Below are 21,269 nucleotides of genomic sequence, written 5' to 3' on the forward strand. Positions count from 1 at the left end.
TGGATTTGAATATAGGAGGAATGGTTAATAAGTTTGCAGATGACACCAAAAGTGGTGGCGAAATAGACAGCGAAGATTACGTAAGAGTACAACTGGGTCTTGATCAGATGGACAAATGGACTGAGGAGTGACAGATCAAGCTTAATTTCGATAAATGTGAGGTGCTGCATTTTGTTAAGGCAAATCAGGGCAGAACTTACACTTAATGGTAAGATCCTGGGGACTGATGCTGAACAAAGACATCAGGGTGCAGGTTCACAGTTCCTTGAAAGCAGAGTTACAGGTGGATTGGGTAGTGAAGGGAGCATTTGGTACACTTGTCTTTATTGGTCAGTGCATTGAGTATAGGAGTTGGGAGGACATGCTGCAACTGTGCAGGACACTGGTTAGGCCACTTTTGGAACATGGTGTTTAGTTCTGGCTTCCCTGCTGTAGGGAAGATGCTGTGAAACTAGAGGGGATTTACAAAGGAGATTGCCAAGGTTGGTAGGCTTGAGCTGTAGAGAGAGACTGGAGCTATTTTCCCTGGCAGGTCAGAGACCGAGTAGTAACCTTATAGAAGTTTAATAAAATCATGAGGGGATGGGTAGAGTGAATCTACAATGTCTTTTCCCCTGGGCAGACGAGTTTAAAACTAGAGGGCATAGGGTGTAGGTAGGTCCATTTTAAATCTTTCCTTTCTCAAAAGTGGCAAATGTTTCACAGAGTGGTGCATGCCAGTGGGATGATCTGCAAGACATAGTGGAAAAGGCTGGTACAATTACAATACCTAAAAGGCATGTGGGTGGGTACATGAATAGGAAGGGTTTAAGAGGGATATGGGCCAAATGGGACTAGATTTATTTAGAATATCTGGTCAGCATGGACAAGTGGGAGATACACCAAACCTTGATGTTGCAGATTGTGAAGGACATTCCTGCTGTTGATTGCTCACAGCAAATCACGGATGCCCAGTTTTGAGATGCTAGATGGGTTTTAAGTATGTTGCATTTAGCATGGTGATTGAGAAAACCTTCCATTGTGTTGTGTGACACAAATGTGAAGGCAGGACTGTCTCCACTGTTCTGCGGTCACTCTCACTGATACTGTTATAAATGCATCCGCAGCCAGCAGGCTGGTAAGAATGAAGTCAAGTATGTTTTTCCCACTTGTTGGTTCTTTGACCACCTGATGTAGACCCAGCTGTGTCCTTTAGGACCCGACCAGCTTGATCAGTTGTCCTGCTGCCAAGCCACTCAGTGACGGACACTGAAATCCCCCAACCAGAGTACATTTTGTGGCTCTGCCACTCACAGTTTCCTCAAAGTCTTCTTCGACATAGAAAAGTACTGTTTCATCAGCCAAGGGAGAGTAATACGTGGTAAATCAGGTTTCCTAACTCATGTTTAAACAAGGTAGGAGACATCAGGAAGCCAAGGTTGAGGACTTCTAGTGCAACACCTCCCTGACTGTATACCACTGTGCCGCTACCTCAACAGGGTCAGTCCTGGGACAGGACGTATCCAACGGTAGTGATGGTGGTGTCCGGGACATTGTCTGTAAAGTATGATTCTGTAAGTAGGACTTTGTCAGGCTGTTGCTTGATCAGCTTGTGACAGACTTGCCCAATTTTGACACTAGGCCCCAGACGTCAGTGAAGAACACTTCACAGGGTCGATGGGGCTGTTTCTGCCCTTTTTCCCTCCCCCGGTGTCTTGGTCGACACGAGGTGTTCTGTCCTGCTTCATTTCTTTCTTGAAACTTCATGGTGATTGATAATAACTGAATAGCTTGCTGGGCCACTTCAAAAGGGTAGTTGAGAGTAAACCACACTGCTGTGGGCGTGGAAACACACGTCAGTCAGACCTGGTGGGGATGGGAGATTTCTCTGAAGGATACCAGTGAGCCATATGGGCATTTCCAACAAACAATGGTTTCATGATCAGTACATTCTAAAATTCAGATTTTGTTTTTAGATCTAATTCAATGCCATGGCAGGATTTGAACTCAGGTCCTCAGAATATTAGCTTCTAGATTTAATCTAGAATATTAATTATTCTGTTAGAGTCTAGTGATATTACCACGAGGACCTCATCTCCCAATATTACAGCTTTCACTCTTCCTCGCTCTCCTACTATTATGCAGTTTCTTTTTACAAAGAAAGCAAGGCAAATAAATGCCCAAATCTACTGGCTTTGAAAGTACCAGGGCATCCAAATACTTGTTGAGTTTCACTCAATATACCACTTACTGGTGTTTATAACAGATTTGAATAAATTAACCAAAACTGTCAAACTATGTACTTATCAAAACACATCATGATCACCACTTGTACACATCTAGGTACAAGATGCTCTATGCTTGAAAATAGACCTTCAAACTTGCATTTATTTCACTTATAAAACCATTTTCAGAAAGCTGTAATACATTCATGCTAAGCGAAAATGGAGACATCATAAATCATTGAACATCTCAGCATATTGCGTGACCTACAAGAGAGCTGCAACCCTTCGAATGGCAAGTATTTTGAATGTGCAATGTGTCTGACAAAATTGGGATGTCAAAAGAAATGGCATAAAATAGATTTGCAAGCAATTCAAGTCCAGTGGAATTTGCAAATGTTCAGAAACAAGTTGAAAATGACCATGCATTTGTTAATGCGTATTAGGAAAATGTAAAGGGCATATTTGGCACATTATAAAATTCTCCCTCCTCAGTTCAATGCTTGCATATTTTAACATTATGAAAATTGTGATGATACTATAGCTTCAGGTATATTTTGTCCGTTTTTTAAAAAGAATAAAACTAAAGCAGGGGGTTAATGCAGAGGTATGAAACTGTCAGCTCCAAAGCAAACAAACAGCTTGAGGGGCCTTGGTTTTTGCAAAAATAAATTCGAAAAATAGAAGCAGCCTGAATGGTCAAACTCTCATCAAAAGCAGGATTTTTAATTTAGCTTTCAGTAGCAGTTGGAGTCATGAAGCTGGACGTGAAAACTTTTGCTTCTGTTACAGATAAAAGTTGGGGTTCTCTTCCTGTAGTTAGAATTGCATGTGATACAGACAGACAATCTATTTTACTAAATTTGCCTTTGCCAAGGGTGCACTAATGGGATATAATTATATTGGAACAGTTAATGCTTAGTTTGTTATTTTAAGCTATTTCAACACAGTTACATAATTAAAATCAAAATATTCAAAGTTTTGGCACGATTTTAAAAAAATCATTCCACTGTATCTTTTGCCAGCCAGCAGACCATAATTTGGGTGGTACAAGTTCCAACTTTCAAGTTTTACTTCCAACTTTCTTCAGAGGTGCTGCTCTAGTTGGATTTAACAATTCTGTGCCAAATGCCATCTGCGTTATGAGTGAAAGCTCTCACTGGATATACTGATCTCATTACATGGTCTCCTATCTTTAGCCACACCTCATCCAAATCACCCTTTACCTCATTTCAGATACATTCTTAGTTTAAAGTTTTGAAATAACATTTCATCATTTATCTAATGCTTTTCCAAAGTCAATTTTTCTCCCAATTTGCTCCCTTACCTTTGATACCTGCAGATTTTAGGGCAATTTTGGATTACAACCCTAATTCTAACACAACCAGATTCACAAATGACAAAGTTTTGACTGGCATACAGAATTAAATCTTAAATTACTTTTCAATTATGTTTTAGTCACACTGATCCAAAAATGCCACTTTTCATCATCGGCTCTATTTGCTCCAGCAACATCTTTCAGCTGTCATAAAAAATTGAAGTTTTTAACCAGCTTTGTCTGCGCTGCATTTGACTTCAATATTTAAAGAGCCACATTAAAGTCAAAAAAGTTACCTTACCTTGGAAGACTTGGATTGTGAAGTTTGGTTTTGCCAGACACCATTTGCTTTACATCCGATGTAATATTCCCATGGGAATTCTGATGCAATTCCTGGGAAGTTTTAGATGGTGAGGGATGTGATTCCCTGAGAAGGGGTGCCTGGTGATGATGCTCAGAGATTCGATGAGATTCTTTTTCCCTGGGTTTGTTTTTGTGCTCGGCCAACAAAAGGTCAAAATGTTTCCTGCGACCTGGAACTGCTCTTCGTTGGCTCAAGGAATGTGTCTGAATGTTTCCGAGAAAAAAACAAATGCAAGCGTTATGAAAATATTTACACTAACATTTCTGTTAAGTGTAACATTACCTGGTCCTTAAACCATCCTTACGAGTATTAAGCACAATGAAACTTACATTGTGCATTATTTAAATGCCTGATACATAATAACTCTTTTCTAATTAGCAATATTTTATCAAATGTATCAGTAAAATGTTTACAAGCTGAATAAGTAACTCTTTGCTATGTACAAATAATAACAAATATTATTTCATATCAACTGCTTTTGAAACACTACCCCCACCCCCCCACCCCCCACACCCCTCAAGATTTTAATACAACTCATCTGCCAGAGATTTCAGGTCAGTGGGAAGAAAGGAAGTTGCTCTAGTAAGTGTTCTCAATTAACTTCAGTTTTCTGTATTCCCAAACTCTATGTTTCTAAAATTAAATGACAGTTGACATGAAATTTTGTTAGCAAAACCAACGCAATTATATTCTGAAATTATGCTTTTAGTGGCAGAATAATTATGCTCTCACAATAGTGATAACACAAGTCAAACCATCATGAATCCTTAGCAAAGAAACAGCTCAGGTTCAGCAGTAACCTACCTTGCATGTCAAAGATCTCGTACATGGTTTCTTGCTTTCAGGATCAAGAACACCACAGTGTCTGTTTGGGTCAAATTCCCGCTCTAATAAAACAGAAAATGTAACAGGTGTATAACAGATGGAAGCTAAAGTCTCCAAATGAGCACTAAGACTTAATGCAAATCTTCTGCCTTTTCCGGGTTGTCCTGCACATTGTTTCAATTGAAACAATCATCTGGTCAATCCTCAAATACCTTAGTCAAAACTTTCAAGTGTGCATTTCAGACTCAAACCAAACCAGGCTGAGAATTTTTTTTTCCCCTACATTGCTCTGCAGAAGAAGCTAAGCAATGTATCTGTGCCCACTCATTATCAATCCTTTTATAACTAGTAACAGCTTCTTTACATTCTGAAGGGTCACTGGACCCAAAACATGATAAACTCTACTCTCTCATAGATACTGCCAGACTTGAATTTCTCCAGTAATTTCTGGCTTTGTTTTGGATTTCCAGCACCCAACGTTCTTGGTTGATTGAGCAGCTTCTTCCTCTCTACTGCTTCGGCCCATCAAGATTTTGAGAGCTTTCATCATATCTCTTCTTGGCCTGCTCTAAAGGAGAAATGTTCTAACGGTTCCAATTTATGTTCACAACTGAAATTTCTCATACGAAACTATTTTTGTAAACAATGCCTGCACTGTGTTCACATTCTTCCTAGTGTGGCATCCACAACTATAGACAGTATTCCTGTTGAGGTCTAACTAATAAATCACAGTTCAGCATTACCTCCCTGGTCTTGTACTGTATAAGTAAAATACAAGATACTGCATGCTTTAACTACTTTCTTTACTTATCCTGCTACCTTTTAATGATATACATATATATTTAGGTCTTCCCGGTCTTGCGCCCCTGGATTTAATATTATCCATGTTCTTCCTAACAAAATGAATCACTTCACACTTCTACACATTGAACTTCAATGATCATGAATCTGCCCACTCCACCTTAAGTCCTTTTGAAATTCTACTTGAAATTGTCTCCCTCACAGTTTGCAACATTTTAAAGTTTTGTACTTTGCACAAACATTGAAATCACTCCTGCACACCAAGATCTTCAACATTACCAGGAATAGCAAGGGAAACAACTCAAATCCCTGGGGATCTTCACTACAAATCTCCTCCCATCATGAAAAATATCTATTAACCACTATTCACTTCCAGTCACTCAGCCAATTTTGTATCCACACTGTTATTGCTTCTGGAGTTCCATGAGCTATTACTCAAGTCTGTTGTATGGAACTGTACTGTACTGAATGCATTTTGAAAGTGCTATTGATTTTCTGTTTTTAACTGGTTAAGAGAGAATAGCTGTTTAAAAACAAATAATAGTATGTGACAAAAATCTGCTTCCAAACTGACAATACTAATTTTTTCACAAACATTTTGATAAGCTGATCTTTTGTGGGATGACAAAAGAAAATCACTTACATTCTGTTTCTTACACCAGCTGAAATTACCAATTTTTCCCTCTCCTAGGGGCTATCACCTTTACTCCCAAAAACTGCCGTCATTAACTCTCACATTCTCCTCCCTGACATCAACATAAAAGTGTCACTCAAATCCACTGGCCTCCGAAATAGTGTCTCATGTTGGTAAAATGCTTTTTAGTAGCCTTTCAGAATAATTAAAGAATCTAGTGTGGCAAGTGCAGTATTCAGTAGCTGGTATATCTGTTAATCTCTTTGACAGAACTGGGTACATTTTGAAATTTTACAGTGACTACTGGTAATCAATCACAAAGAACATCTGGTGCAAAAAAATCAACAACTCTGACACAGGCTAATTGCAGCAATGTTATTATGCCCCAGGGAACCATTTTTCTTAGCAGGGGCATTAGAATCAGGATTAGACAATTTGGCTCCTCGCAGCCAGCTCAGCCAAAGAACAAAACAGCACAGCAGCACGTCCTTCAGTCCTCCAAGCCGAAGTGGCATATCTTGCCATTCAATAAGATCACTGACAATCTGATGACAGCTTCAACATCTACCCGATAGCTCCACATGATCCTCTACTCCCCGTCAAACAAAAATAAACTCAACCACAACCATATTCGCTGACCCAGCCTATAATGTTCTCTTAATTGAAAATGGTTAAGCATTTCAACAGAATCTGTCGAACACAGAACAATACAGCGCAGAACAGGCCCTTCGGCCCTCGATGTTGCGCCGACCTGTGAACTAATCTAAACCCATCCCCCTACTGTTGAATAAATGCACCTACACTGATGGTTCATTGTACATATTTTCTCGTTTGTTTAAGTCGTCCACTGGGGAAGATCTTGTGACATTTCTGCCTGAGCTAAAACTCAGGATTCAAGTCCCAGTCTAGACTTGTTACAGAAAACGCACCAAGATCCTTCAAAGAAACCTACGGCAGACACCAAGGAGAATCTCCCAGTCACCAACTCTTGAAGTGGAGTGTTTCCATAAGCTGTACTGGCAACTGGTCTCATGGAAAGCAAGTTATGGCAACAGAAACATGTTTCGTCAGGGTCAGAGTATTACAGCACAGAAAGGCCTTTTGTGTTCACACCTTTCATCTAGCACCGATCTACTTTAATCCCATTTCAGATCATTTCACCCATATGCTTGTATACTACTGCATTTCAAATATTCATTAAAATGCTGGAATGGTTCTTTAAATCTATAGCTCCTGGTTATTGATTCCCCTACTAAGTGCAAAGTTTCTTACCTACACCACACAATTTTGTAGATCTCCAAGTTACCTAACAATTCGTCCAAGGAAAAATAACCCCCTTCCAATTTAGTCTTTCTTAGTTGAAGTACTGCAGCCCAAGTAACACCCTAGTGAATCTGTTCACCTCCTCTAATGCAATCACATCCTTCCTATAAACAGCAGAGCTATAAAGGAGTACTCCAGCTTTAGGCTATCCAATGTCCTATCAGCTCTCATATTCAATGGTTCAATTAATAATAATCTCCTATTTGCCTTAAGCTTTTCACCGGTCCTGTTGCCTTCAAGTATCCATAAGAATACACATCAAGATCCCACTGGTCTTCACTATTTCCCAGGGTATCACACTTTATTTTGCTCTCCTGTGCCTTCTTTGTCCTTCCAAACTGTATTTAAGAGTAAACTCCATCATCCCAGCCCACCCATAGTCTTTTAGTCCTAAAGATGCCCTTCTTGATACTTATATTAATTTTTCTGTCAGAGAGTCCGAGAAATGTACAGCACAGAGAAAGACCTTTCAGTCCATCTCATCCATCCTGACCAGATATCGTAAAGTAATCTAGTCCCATTTCTCTCCAAATCCTTCCTTTTCATATACCATCCAGATGCCTTTTTAAATGTTGTAACTGTACCAGCCTCCGTCATCTCCTCTGGCAGTTCATTCCACACACACACACACACACACACACACACACACACACACACACACACACACACCACCCTCTGCATGAAACACTGCCCCTTAGGTCTCTTTTAAATCTTTCCCATCTCACCTGCAAACTTGTCTATTACCTCAGTATTTATGATAAACTTCGCTATTTTTCCTTACCCAATTTTATACATACATTCTTCAACAGCTAGAGTTTCCTGGATGTGCTGGCCATTTACTTCACATTTTTGGGCAACATGCTGGCCTCGCACTCTCTCCATTTTCTTTTTGAAATACTCCCACTACTCTGATGTAGATTTTTGTACAAGAAGTTGCTCCCAGTCCACTTTGGCCAGACCCTATCTTGGGTTAAAATCAGTCTTCCACTAAATTCAGAATCTTTATTGCTGGTTCAATCTTGTCCTCTTCCGTAACTACCTTAAAACTTATTAATATGGCCCATGCTTCATTAGACAAGGTAAAGCCTCCAACCTTTTAGGATTCCAAGAATTTACACATTCCCAAGTATTCACCAAATTACTAATACAAAAGGAGTGTATGTAGCCACACAAAAGGAAGATTTACAAATTCAGGTTTTTTTTCCAAAATGAAACACTGCACTACATAACCAAAAACTAAACTCAAAAAGCACTGTTGTGAAAGAGACAGTAGCGAATGAAATACCTTGCCAGCTGTGTAGTCATAAAATGAAACATGTTTTGTTTCCTATCCAAAGGGATCATATGTTTATTTCCAGGTACACTAACACTGCTTTTGACCTTGCCACTTAAGTACTTAATGAGTTTTGGGAACACTACTCTAAAGAATTTTCCTTTGGCCCTTGAAACACCTGCCCTCTTCTCTACACCTACTTAAAGTCAGAATCTCACACAGGGATAGAATCCTACTGATGCAGTCACTAGGTAGTATTCACCTAGATTCTTGAGGTTTGCAGACTTTTATATTCTTTCATTGATAACAAGGCATACAGCTGGATGAACACAGCAGGCCAAGCAGCAGAGGAGCAGGAAAGCTGGCGTTTCAGGCCTAGACCCTTCATGTTCTGAAGGAGGATCTACCAAAACATCAGCTTTCCTGCTTGGCCTGCTGTGTTCATCCAGCTTGACACCTAGTTATCTCAGATTCTACAGTTCCTCCTATTTCTTTAATATTCTTTAATTTTGGTTTCCTTTTAAGTTGTTTCTTTTCATAGGTTGTGTCCTACTTGCCCTGGAAGTAGGACACACTGCACCTGAACAAGTTGATCAAAAGTAATTTACACCATCCAACTAGACTGATGTATCAAACTTCAGAAGGCATGGCCATTCTAGAATGCTGAAGTCATATTGCTTTCACTGTTTCAAAAGTTTAACTCAAGACCTAGAACACAGCTATACTTGGACAGTCTTAAAAATGGCACCTCTACCAATTTAACAGGTTGTTCCACTAAACTGAATAATAGCATTTCCATTACAGTACTTCAAATTCAAAGAAATACCTGATTCTACTGGCATGCAAATGAATATTTAGCTTTTATTGCATTGCACTAATTTACTTTTTTTGGTAGAATTCTGCACAAAGTCCTCGCTCATCACTGTCTTTCCTCTTTTCTAAAGGGTTTGTGCAGTGGCAGGAAGGCTGCTTCCGCTTTGCTCTGTTTATTTTTGACAGCTCCTACTGATAATATATTATCCCAGGTGTCCTCTGTAACATTTCATACAACTTAGAGCGAATGAATTTAAAAACAATCATTTGATGAGAAAAAAGTTACAACAGTTCCATTGCACTATAAAAGTCTATTAGGACTCACCCGACAGTCGCTTATGAGAAGAGGACTTCTTAATATTTTTAGCTTCTTCAAGTTTCTTTTCCGAGGATAAAGGAGTTGACAGAAGATTTTTACCATTGGGTATCTGTCCAGTGGAGGGCAGGGGTGCCTTTGGTATTGTAGGGCAATTAAGGCCAGTTTTTATTGAAGCATTCACAGTGGTGGAATGAATGGGAACTGGCATCATTTTCAATGATGTGCCATCAATCTTCACATTAGGATGCATCTTCTCTGGTCTGACTGAAGTCATGCTGCAGAATGAGGAGTTTAAATGAAATACATTGCAAAGGTTAACAATAATTTCTTCCACATTTTCTTCCAGAATTAAAAATATTTATCAGTTAGAACTCACCTTATAAAACTATGCATACTTTAGAAATACAAATATCATTTGCCAACTTCTTAACCAAAGCTGCCACTGCATAAGTGATGCCTGAACTGGGAAACAGTTTAGCCTGACAATGCCTGAAGTTAAGTCATGTACTTAAAGCGATTGAGTCTATAACTGAGCCTCTGGAGTTTTGGGAAGTTGCAACAAATCCACCTCCCTTTTGAATCACTGTGCGAACCCTATCTACTTTCAGCAGTATCTTGGGCAATGAATCACTTACAATCAAGAAAATACAGCAGGGAGCCTACTTCCAGGCTTGCAACAAACATTTAAACCTAATGATTCTTTACTTTATTTATTTAGCTCCATTTTCATGGACACATCTATGTAGCAATGGTTAAGTTATAGGTATTAAATCAAAAACAAGCAGGGAAAATTGGGAAATAAAACCTGGAACTAATATGCAACTGTCTACAAGTATTATATCTGGCTTGTTTTAGTAAAAGATATTTACACTGACCTCTTGAAACTTATTTGGGAACCCCTGTAAAATACAGTGCTTTGTGATCAGTTTTAAAAGCGAAGAAACCACCATTAGGGCAACAGGGTGGCTCAGTGTTAGCACTGCTGCCTTACAGCACCAGGAAGCTGGGTTTGATTCCACCCTTGGGCTACTGTGTGGGGAGTTTGCACATTCTCCCTGTGTCTGCATGGGTTTCCTCTGCGCGTTCCAGTTTCCTCCCACGTTCCAGAGATGTGCAGGTTAGGTGGACTGGCCATGCTAAACAGCCCACTGTGTTCAAGGACGTGTGGATTAGGGGGATGGATCTTGGTGGGATGTTCTGAGGGTCAGTGTGGACTTGAGCCAAAATGGCCTGTTTCCACATTGCAGGGGTTCTATGATTATTAAGTGTTGAGCAGCAACAATAAATCTAAGAAAGGTTAGCTAGATAGGAAGATCAATTAATTACTCCATCTAAATCAAGAGCTGCGGTCAAAACGGAAGGTCTCTTGTAGAAATGCTCAAAAAAGTGCTCAAGATACAATTGGACTTCAACATTCTCCAAACAACTAGGAAAATTCAATCACAGGAGTGATCAGAGTAAAGCTATTACCATAAACTAAATTGGCAGAACCTGTGAAGAGCTTTCTTTCCCAACCTCTAGTGAACATGTCTATAGCAAGTAAGAAGAAAAAGTGTGTGAGTGAAGGAATTGAGTGTAATGGGAAGGGAAAGTGCATCAGCCAGAGGACCAGAGTGACGTAGAAAGAAATACAGAACACACCAGAGAGAATGGGAGAGATGAGAGCACGAGAGAACGAATGTGGGAGCAGTGGCCTGCCTGGCATGGGGGAGATGACAGGTGGTGAGGGAATTAGTTGCCTCAGAGGTTAGGTGGAAGGGGTGAACACAGTGTGACAATGTTACTGTCCAATTTTTACAACCCAACTAGGTCATAGAAGGATCTGTTGAGATGTGTTAGATAACTACTTCATACACACTAGCAGAGCTTTCTTCACATGATATCAATGACTGAATGATGTGCCTATCTAGCACTGAAGCAATTTTAAAACATTAATCTAAAATTCATTCTAAAATAAGTATATTCAAAAAGAAAATGATTTCTGTTCATGAAAATACTCATTTTCTAGGAATTTCCAAGAAGGCCAATCTTCTAAAAGACATAATATATAGTAATCCAAGCCAATCTCTAGGATCTAAATAATCCCTGTGATATGTTCCTCTGTACTTGTTTGTCATGAGCATCAGTTTGAAAAGATTGGTGAAATTCCTTCGAAGTACAGTCATTGCAGCAACGAAGGAAATACACTAAAGTAATTAATTCATTCATTTATAGAATTTACTTAAGAATAGTCAGAATAATCTAATAATTGGAACCGATGTTTTAGGATAAGGTGGTAAATTCAGGACTCAAACAAGAAATTGATGCTAAATTCATAGCTACATCTAAAATAGATTGATATCAGAGATGCAGAAAAGAACTTAGCAACGACTTGGGTATAACCTTTGTGCATATGGAATGAAAAAGCATCCTCTTCTAACCTCACCAGTCTACTGGAAGTATACTTAAGGTGATGGACTTCTGCAAACAGAAAGATCAGTAATCTAAAAAGTATATACCTGTTGTCTTATAACAACTGAAATACTTGATGTCTAGAAAATTAACGCTTTCCTTGTGCATTACAGTTTTGTATTTAGGGGAAGAGCGATGATGTAGGACATGGATTGTTCATTCAATTCTGTTTGCAAGGGTCCAAATGCTCCATGAGTCAACAGAAATACGGATGGTATTGTAACTACTTGACTGGATCACTTAAAAGGGTACTAGTGAGAATGAAAAAAAGGAAAAAAGAAAAAAAAGTTAGCCTTGAGAAAGTCACAAGAAATGCTTTTGGAAAAGATTTTTCACCATTGCTCAACATTGTGTTGCAGTCATAACATAAGGCTGTGAACTTGATTGGTTTAAATTACTACTGAATGTTGTATTATGAAGGTCACAGTCCTCTTGCAATGGTGAGATGATAAGCGACCCAGCAATTAACTTGCAGGCATGGGGCATGGAAGGCATTGATTGAGAAATGGTTCAAATCTCCAGTCCGTCTCCTTATGAAAATGAGATGATAGACTGAGAGTGAGAGGCAGGTGTCACTTGAACAGTGACATGGAAATTCCTAGGTGAACAAACATACTAATTAGTGAATGATTGCCAATGTAGAAGAGGAAACAAGAAAAATAAATGCTAATGGACACGTTAAGAGATGGTTGGAAGTAGCAGCATCTTTTCCTGCCCCCACTCGATTTTTCCTGTTGGAGAAAAAGGTGGACAACAGGAGATCTAAAAGAGACTTTCAAAATAATGACTGAGCTGGATGGAGTATATAAGGAGAAATTGCTACTGCAGGAACAAGAACGACTGGGTACAGATTTAAAGTGCTGTGCAAGTGAAACAAGGGAGATGAAGGGGGAAAAAAAGCTTTCACACAGTGAGTAGATTAGATATGGAATTCACTGCCTGGGAATGTGGCAGAAGCACGTTCAACCGAGGCAATCAAGAGTATTGGATGATTATTTGGATGGAAGTAATGTGCAAGGATACAGAGAAAAAGTAGGAGACTGGCACTACGTAATGATATCTGTTTGAAGAGCCAGTACAGACATAATGGCCCAAAAGCCTCCTTCATCATAATGATTCTGTGATTACCTTGCTCCTTTTACGCCTCTGTGGCATCACTTTTGCAAACTCTGTCTGCTCTATCTGACTTATTTTAGGTAATGGTAAACTGAATAGGGGCCTTCCAGCCTCAAAATGACTTGAGTTGAAACCGCAGTGCCTGAAGTGCTGGAATAGCTCCCTGCCAGTCCTGGAAAGTGTAATAAGAATAATGCTGAATCCCACTCAGGTAAGTATCCATTTGAGGCAAGAAAGCAATGGAGATTTTTAAAGAATGCATGTTGCATTCCATATCAAGTTATTTAATCTCTATCAAAACAATTAGAGAACATGGTATGGAATCATTTGAATAAAAACCCCAAAAATGTGTACATTACCAAACTGAACAGATTTATCAGCAGACTAATTTGCTCCAGAGACAGGAAATGCTGCAAATACCCAGCACAGTCAGCACTGGTCAACAGAAAAATCATTATATTTGCAGCACAATTTTTCAAATTTATAGCACTATTTGTATCAATTTTCTTCCATCCAACATTTCAGAAAAAAGATTTCTAAAATTAAGACAATTGTTTAGTTCAATCCTTGTACCTTGAAGAACTTAATTGCTAACAGCCACAGAAGTAAAATTCTAATCTGTATTAGAAGTATACAGAGCTAAAAATATTTTAAAGATCAAGAGACTCTTAAAAATTGTAATGCAACTGCTCTTAATGAAAAAAAAATTAACGCTCTAGGTGTCTGAACCAAATTATGGTAATAGTTATTCAAATAAAAATTTCCTTAGTCTATCACTGGTCAAAGAGCCAAAGCAAAAATATTGGTAAAGAGTCCATGATCTTTCTGGATGTGCTAATTCAAGGTTGATATGGAAATGTTCATCCAAACGTAAAGTCTAAGTTCACCGATTATTTAATTGGAAATTTGAGCTAAATTATTGGAAACTTGTAGAAGAACCGTTGTGGTAAAACAATGCAATGTCTTGCTAAACCAAAACGCAAAAATCAAAATTGAAATAAGTACTAACTTTTTATCATGGTGCATCTTGCCATGGTGAGCCAGGTAAAGTGGTCTGCTCATACCGCTGATGTGAAGTTTTTCTTTGGGGGATTTCTGTATCTTAGAGCCAAATGAAGCACAGTTTCCACCAGAAGAGCGACTGTTTCCACAATCACTACTGCTTCTGTTTTTTGAGAATGTGGAAGAGTAAGAGTATATAGAAGTTGGAGGAGTCACAGGTGGTTTGCTTGAAGTACCGTGTCTTCTTTCTGTGTACAGAGAATAAAGCAATTGAACTTCTAGCCAAGAACTAGATTTGTCAATCCAAATTTTAATTATGAAATATTAATCCCAAACTAAGTCCTCTCTCAGGCAGTTTCACTAACCGAATAAAGATGCAAGTTCTTTAATGCTTTGCATATTACAATGGAGCAGAACACAGTTAGCCAATTATAGCAATTTGTACTGATTCAAGTTAATTATTACTAACATTATACAAGTTTTAAAATGTTTATTTTTGTGCATAACGTATCCTCATTTAAGGTTTTAGGTTTTCTGCTTGTTCAATTTCAAGTATTATAAATAATGGTGATATAATTTCTCTCTCAAAGTAGCTGGAAAAGCACAGCAAGTCTGGCAGCATCTGTCAAGAGAAATCGCAGTTAACTTTTTAATTCAGAAGGACCACAACACAAAACATTGTGATCAGAGATAATGGGAACTGCAGATGCTGGAGAATCCAAGATAACAAAGTGTGAAGCTGGATGAACACAGCAGGACAAGAAGCATCCCAGGAGCACAAAAGCTGATGTTTCAGGTCTAGACCCTTCATCAGAAAAGGGGATGGGGAGAGGGTTCTGAAATAAATAGGGAGGCGGGGGAGGTGGACCGAAGATGGATAGAGAAGATAGGTGGAGAGGAGAGTATAGGTGGGGAGGAGATAGGTCGTTCCATCAGGTGGGAAATCCACCTACCAACCTCATCCCACCTCCTTGACTTGTCCATCCTCCCCGGAATGACCTATCCCCTCCCCACCTATCTTCTCCTCTATCCATCTTCGGTCCAGCTCCCCCTCTCTCCCTATTTATTTCAGAACCCTCTCCCCATCCCCTTGTCTGATGAAGGGTCTGGGCCCGAAACGTCTGCTTTTGTGCTCCTGAGATGCTGCTTGGCCTGCTGTGTTCATCCAGCTTCATACTTTGTTTACCCGAAACATTAACTGGATTTCTCTCCATAGATGTTGCCAGACCTACTGAGCTTTTCCAGCAACTTCTGATTTACAGCATCTGCCGTATTTTTGGTTTCTACTTAGTGATTCAACAAGACTTAAATAAAGGAAAAAAAAAAGCATTTCTTAGTTACTGAGCATCACTGACTCCATCAGGTTTGAGGTTGACCAGACTGTTGCAAGTAAGACCAACGTGCATCGCTAATTTCCAATTTACTTCAACGTTGTCAAAAGCTAATCCAAACATTTGCTGCAGAGTTTTCAATCTTAAAAAAGGTAACTTGTGTTAGAGACTCCAAAAAGATAGCAAGTGCCAGGATCAGGTAAGTAAGGAGAGTTTTAAAAAACTTCTAATGACTTTTTTTAAAAAAAATTGTCAAAGGGTTAGCAGTTAGAAAATTCTCAAATGCTAGTTAATGATTACACATGTTCAAGCTTATTACTCTGGTGCTGTGAACATTTATCACAAAAGATGTCTTTTCCATTTCATTGGTACACATATTATTGAGACAAAACTGGTTTCTTGAAATTACATAAAAGACTTAAACAGAAGACTTGACAGGTTTATATTAAAAGTAGGTACAGTTCAAAAGCCATAACAGCTCAATTATAAATTTGCCTGAGCAAGTTAGATTGCTCCAGAAGATTTTTTAGGGATAGTTAAAATTGTTGGCCCAATACCTGTCCAGGTGGTAAATACAACCCCTAAATTATATGAGCGAGACAGTGAGAGAGAGCCCAAATTTGAAATGGGCAATAAATGCTGGTCAAGCCAACAAGTTCACATTCAAATGCACAAATGAAGTGAAGGAAGATTTTTGCGTATCACAATTGTAAGCAGTTCAATTAAAACTTCCCCAAAACCTACTGTTCCAAAGAAACAAAACTCAACCTATTCAATCTTTTCCTTTTGGCTAGGTTTTTCCAGTCCTGGTAACATCCTTGTAAGTCTCCATCCTGTTTAGTACAATCTCATCCTTTCTACAGTTTGGTGAGGAGAGCCATAGGGGTCTGCAGTACTATAACTTTAATCTGTTTTACGCAGTTCAAGAACAATCTAAATTAAAAATGAATAATTGCAAATGCTGGAAGTGTGAAACAAAAAAAAATAAATTACTGGAGAAATTCAGCAGGTCTGGCAGCATCTGTGCAGAGAAAGCAGAGAGTTAAGGTTTTGGAGTACAGTGACCAGTCAGTCCAATTCAGAACAGTGACTGGACTTGAAACCTAAACTCAGTAGGCCTGGCAGCATCTGTGGAAAGAAGCAGAGTCTCTTCAGCCATTTGTGTTTGTTGAAGTATAAACTTCCCTGCCTTTAATTGAAATGCCTCAATTAATAAAGGAAAGTACTCCCTATGATTTTGATAAAACTTCATTTATCAGGTCTGCTTACATTCCCAGGTTGCTTTTGGCAGCAAGCTTTACGCTTGGTCCCCTCACACTATATTAGTGACACAGGATGAAAATAAATCAAGGCCCAAGCATTAATCCATGGACAGCCACATATATTATAGCTTTAGTCGACGGCATGGCAACTTCAAGAGTTCCCCAAATAAATATTCAGAGGAAGGGTCATTGTTGATCAGTGAGTATTATAACAATTCAGATCAATTTCATCAACACAATCGTTTTAACAGGACAGAGGCTGTGTACATTGTGGCATTAATTCAACATCTTGCCACCATCTACAAAAAGAATTCAACGGAATACAATGGGCAAGCACGCAACATTAAAAGTTCAGCCTTCATCAGGACTAAGCATTCTGGTTGATCCATACCCATGCCTTTGAACTAAACAAATTAGATCTTCCACAATTAATGCACTATTTTTGTCGCACCTGCCAGCAGATGAAGCTCTCCAACTATGAAATTATTTGCTCAATAACCTTTATGACCAAATATTGACTTGAATATTTACAGGTGTTCCTTCACTAAAGTTTAGAAGAAATGATCCTTAGATTTATCCCATAATTGGGAAAAAGTGATGTCACTTGTTAGCATGAACTACATTGCCCATGCCTGGCTTCACTCTCCAAAGCCATTTCATTATCAGAGAAAAGGAGAATGGAGCTGCCTTTCTACAAGCCCAATGGAATCTGGCTGAGTTATGCCAGCACAAGTGCTGTGAAGAGTCCACTAAGCCATGTCAATGTCCACTTTGCCACATTAATTTCCAAAATACAGCAACAGTTCCATATCCTTTCCTTCTCTGCCCCTATTCTGACTCAATTTGTTGTGACTCAAAAGCACAATGCAGTCAATAACATCAATGCTATCAAGTTTCAGGGGGAGTGTTAGAGTATCATCAAAGCATCTTTGCTCATCTTCTTCCAGAAGACTGGCAATTTGAGAGCTGAGGAAGTGACCAACTGGTGAAGGCACTTTTTGGCCATTGAAACACAGTATCCAGTCCATCAAAGTTGTTGCAATTTTGTCTGAATGTCTGTGGAGATGGCTGTAAGGAGGATATTGCTATTGTTTGACCATCCATTTGATGGTCCTCCCAATGTATCTGGAGAATGAGACAGAAGCAGTGATAATGGAATTTCTCTGGCTCGTGAGTGAGTGTCAGTCCACATTTCACTGCTGTGCAGTTACTGCAGTGACAACATCTGCTCTGTACACTGAGGCCTCTATACATTCTACACATTGGTTGAAATTACTCACCCTGTTTGATAAGATCTAAATCCCAACTGCCTCCCTGTGACCAATATCTGTGTAAAGTAATATGTCTTTTAGTCAGTTAACTTGCATCACTTATGTAAAAATGAATATGAAAAAACCAGTTAAAACAAATCCTAAGACCTAATATTATTTTATAATTCACAGGATCAACCCAACTTGATTGGGTTAGTAAAAACAACGTGATTTGTATCTAAAGTACAAAACAACATTAAGAATTTATCAAACTATCAGGATCTTGATTACAGCAGTTTCTGCTTGAAATTAACAAATGTCTATGATACTTTAACTGGCCATTTGAAGTTAATACAAATATAATTAGTGCCATTTGGACAAGATAAGCAGATGCCAGCTGTAAACCACTGGCACTTAATGGTGGGACTCTAACCTAAAGCACGCGGTTAAAGCCAGCAAAACTAGCCAACTAACAACTAGCAAGCATTAAGTAGTCACTCTCACCTTTTCAACATTTTCTGGGTAAAGTTGCACTTTTATTATATCTCCCTGTTGAATACTTAATTTAGAGCAAATGTGAGTCTTAAAATAGTGTTCAAAGAAGTAGTCATGAAAACATATTTTAAAACAATTAAAACTACAGTACATTTTGAAATGTTTTATTGTGTGAAAATATTAGTCTATGAACAGTCAAACCATAGCCAGAGGAAGTAGAACAGACTAAGAGCAACAGAATTACAACAAAGACTGCAGCTCTAAATAACAAGTGTGTGTACAAAAATGAGTTTTCAAAAATTTATGAATAGTTTTATTCAGATTAACAATTGAAAATTGAATGAACTGGTATAGATATAGATATCTGGCTAGATTTCAGCAGTTAATGATTAGTACTAATTAAACTGTTCCAGCTAAATCAATGAGTAGTTACCTTTTCAAAAAAGGGAAAGGCCAATCTTGTGATCAAGTGTTTATTAATTTTAAAAAGTTAGTTGCAAAAAGGTCAGGGAACATCTGCATACTTCCAGTATTGACTATTTACATTTCTTGGCATAATTTCATCTTAAAAACTCCAACACTGCTCAGTGTTTCATCTTATTCTTTTTTATTCTACTGTATTTTGCTTCAAAAATTATAAATACTCCTTAATCTAAACTGCTTCAAAAGCATCCTGTCTTAGCTACTGTCTTACTTCAGTTTCCATCCTTCAATATTCAGAAGAAACTCATTTTCAGTTACTGAAATATGAGTTAATAATGACATTCCAAACATGCAAAAGGTGAAACTTGGGAAGACAGACAAGATTAAAGAAGAGGCAAGATTTGTGTTTTTTTTTGGGGGGGGGGGGTGTGGGGAGGGGCAGAATTTGGAACTGATTGGTGGCCCTATTAAATTGTACTTTATTGCAGACAGAAGAGGAGACAAGGACATCTAGTTCTAAGCAAACTAGATTAAAACTGCATCAGGAAGTACACATTAAGATTGAATCTAGAATCTTAACTCCACTCAATGTCTTGTTCCCCAAATGTACTTAGATTCCATTTAAATTTTCAGGTTTACCAAAATATGGACAGCATTTACTGGATGCTTCATCATATTTCCCAAGCATTCTAATCTCTGTTCCGTACCCAATAGTTTTAATCACGTTTTACTCAATCCACATCTTTATTCTAATATTTAACCTTCATCTGCTTTAAAAAAGTGTTTTAAATACAAAATGTGAGGGGGGGGGGGGGAGAAGCGGGGAGAAAGGAGGTACTCCATCACACTCTTGATTGTGCTTTCTAGATGGTGACGGACAGGCTTTCGGGAGTCAGATGGTGAGTTACTCCTACCTTCTGATTTGCCCTTGCAACCACTGAAATTTACATAAAGTAACCAGACGGATCAACAGCAAAATCCACATGAAGTCAATGGATTCTGTGATGGTAATGCCATTAAATGTCAAGGGACAGTGGTTAGATTGACTCTTCTTGAAAATAGCCATTGCTTGGCATTTATGGAGTGCAATGTTACTTGCCACTCGTTAGCCCAAGTCTGGACGTTATCCAGGTCCTGTTGCATTTGGACACGAACTGCTTCTGTATCAGAGAAATTATGAATGGTTCTGAACATCATGCAGCTAGTCATCGGTGAACACTGTCACCTTATGATGGTTTGGGGTGGGGGTGTGCAGGGTTTATCAACGAAGCAGCTAAAGACAGTTGGGCCTACGACATTATGCTTTATACTACCATTATAAAAACATACAATGTTCATCAAAAAAATGTGAACAAAAGCATCAATTTAAAACTGAAGTAATTCTTGGGTGACTGTAACACCCAAGGGGTGATCTATGCCCATGCTCAGGGGACTGATCAACCAACTACACCATACCCACTAACAAGTATGTAACGTTTCCTTGTGAATTACCTGACTGCATCAATTGAAACGAGTCAGAACCCTGATTACAGATACCATAGTAGTACCCTTGAAGCCCATTAAATGAAATTGAATCCATACATTGTATGTGTATTCTTTCAATTTTAGTTTACTAAAATCTTCTGGTAATGTGTGTTACAGTTCAGAAAGCTGAAAACCAAGATTAACACATCAATACCCAACAAGTCATTCAACTTAATGGGTATCCATGTTTGTATTTTAAAAAATACAAATCGACCCTCAAAAACACAAAGCTGGCCAGGTCACATCTACAGTCTGGTCCAGTATTAACTGACCACCCCTATTGCCTTTACACTACTGGATATACTTAATTCAATTTTATGATTTCAATAAGATAGAATTCTTTCCAACCACATGTACCTGACTATTGGCTTCGGTTAAGGAAGACTATTATGCCATGAGGACTGTAAATTTACATGAAACATCCACCTTGTCAAAACTTTAATTTATAGATTAATACAGCAAAGAAACAGACCCTTCAGTATAATTATTCTATGCTCAACATAATCCCAAACTAAGCTAAACTAGACACTCTCACCTGCCTGTC

At 38.6% G+C, this 21,269-nt stretch overlaps 1 protein-coding gene across 2 annotated transcripts in view; it reads right to left on the reverse strand.

Annotated features, from left to right (window-relative positions):
- Positions 1–21,269, reverse strand: part of LOC125460346 (ataxin-7) — a 144,343-nt gene that overhangs the window by 14,122 nt on the left and 108,952 nt on the right. For both annotated transcript variants that reach the window (XM_059649936.1, XM_048547740.2), the window contains exons 4-7: positions 14,448–14,688; positions 9,878–10,146; positions 4,688–4,770; positions 3,821–4,086 (exon numbers count right to left, since the gene is read on the reverse strand). In XM_059649936.1, coding sequence (XP_059505919.1) covers positions 3,821–4,086; positions 4,688–4,770; positions 9,878–10,146; positions 14,448–14,688 — 859 coding nt within the window. The remainder of the gene's footprint in view (positions 1–3,820; positions 4,087–4,687; positions 4,771–9,877; positions 10,147–14,447; positions 14,689–21,269) is intronic.

This window comes from Stegostoma tigrinum, chromosome 11 (genome assembly GCF_030684315.1).
Source record: "Stegostoma tigrinum isolate sSteTig4 chromosome 11, sSteTig4.hap1, whole genome shotgun sequence".
NCBI classification, from domain to species: domain Eukaryota; kingdom Metazoa; phylum Chordata; class Chondrichthyes; order Orectolobiformes; family Stegostomatidae; genus Stegostoma; species Stegostoma tigrinum.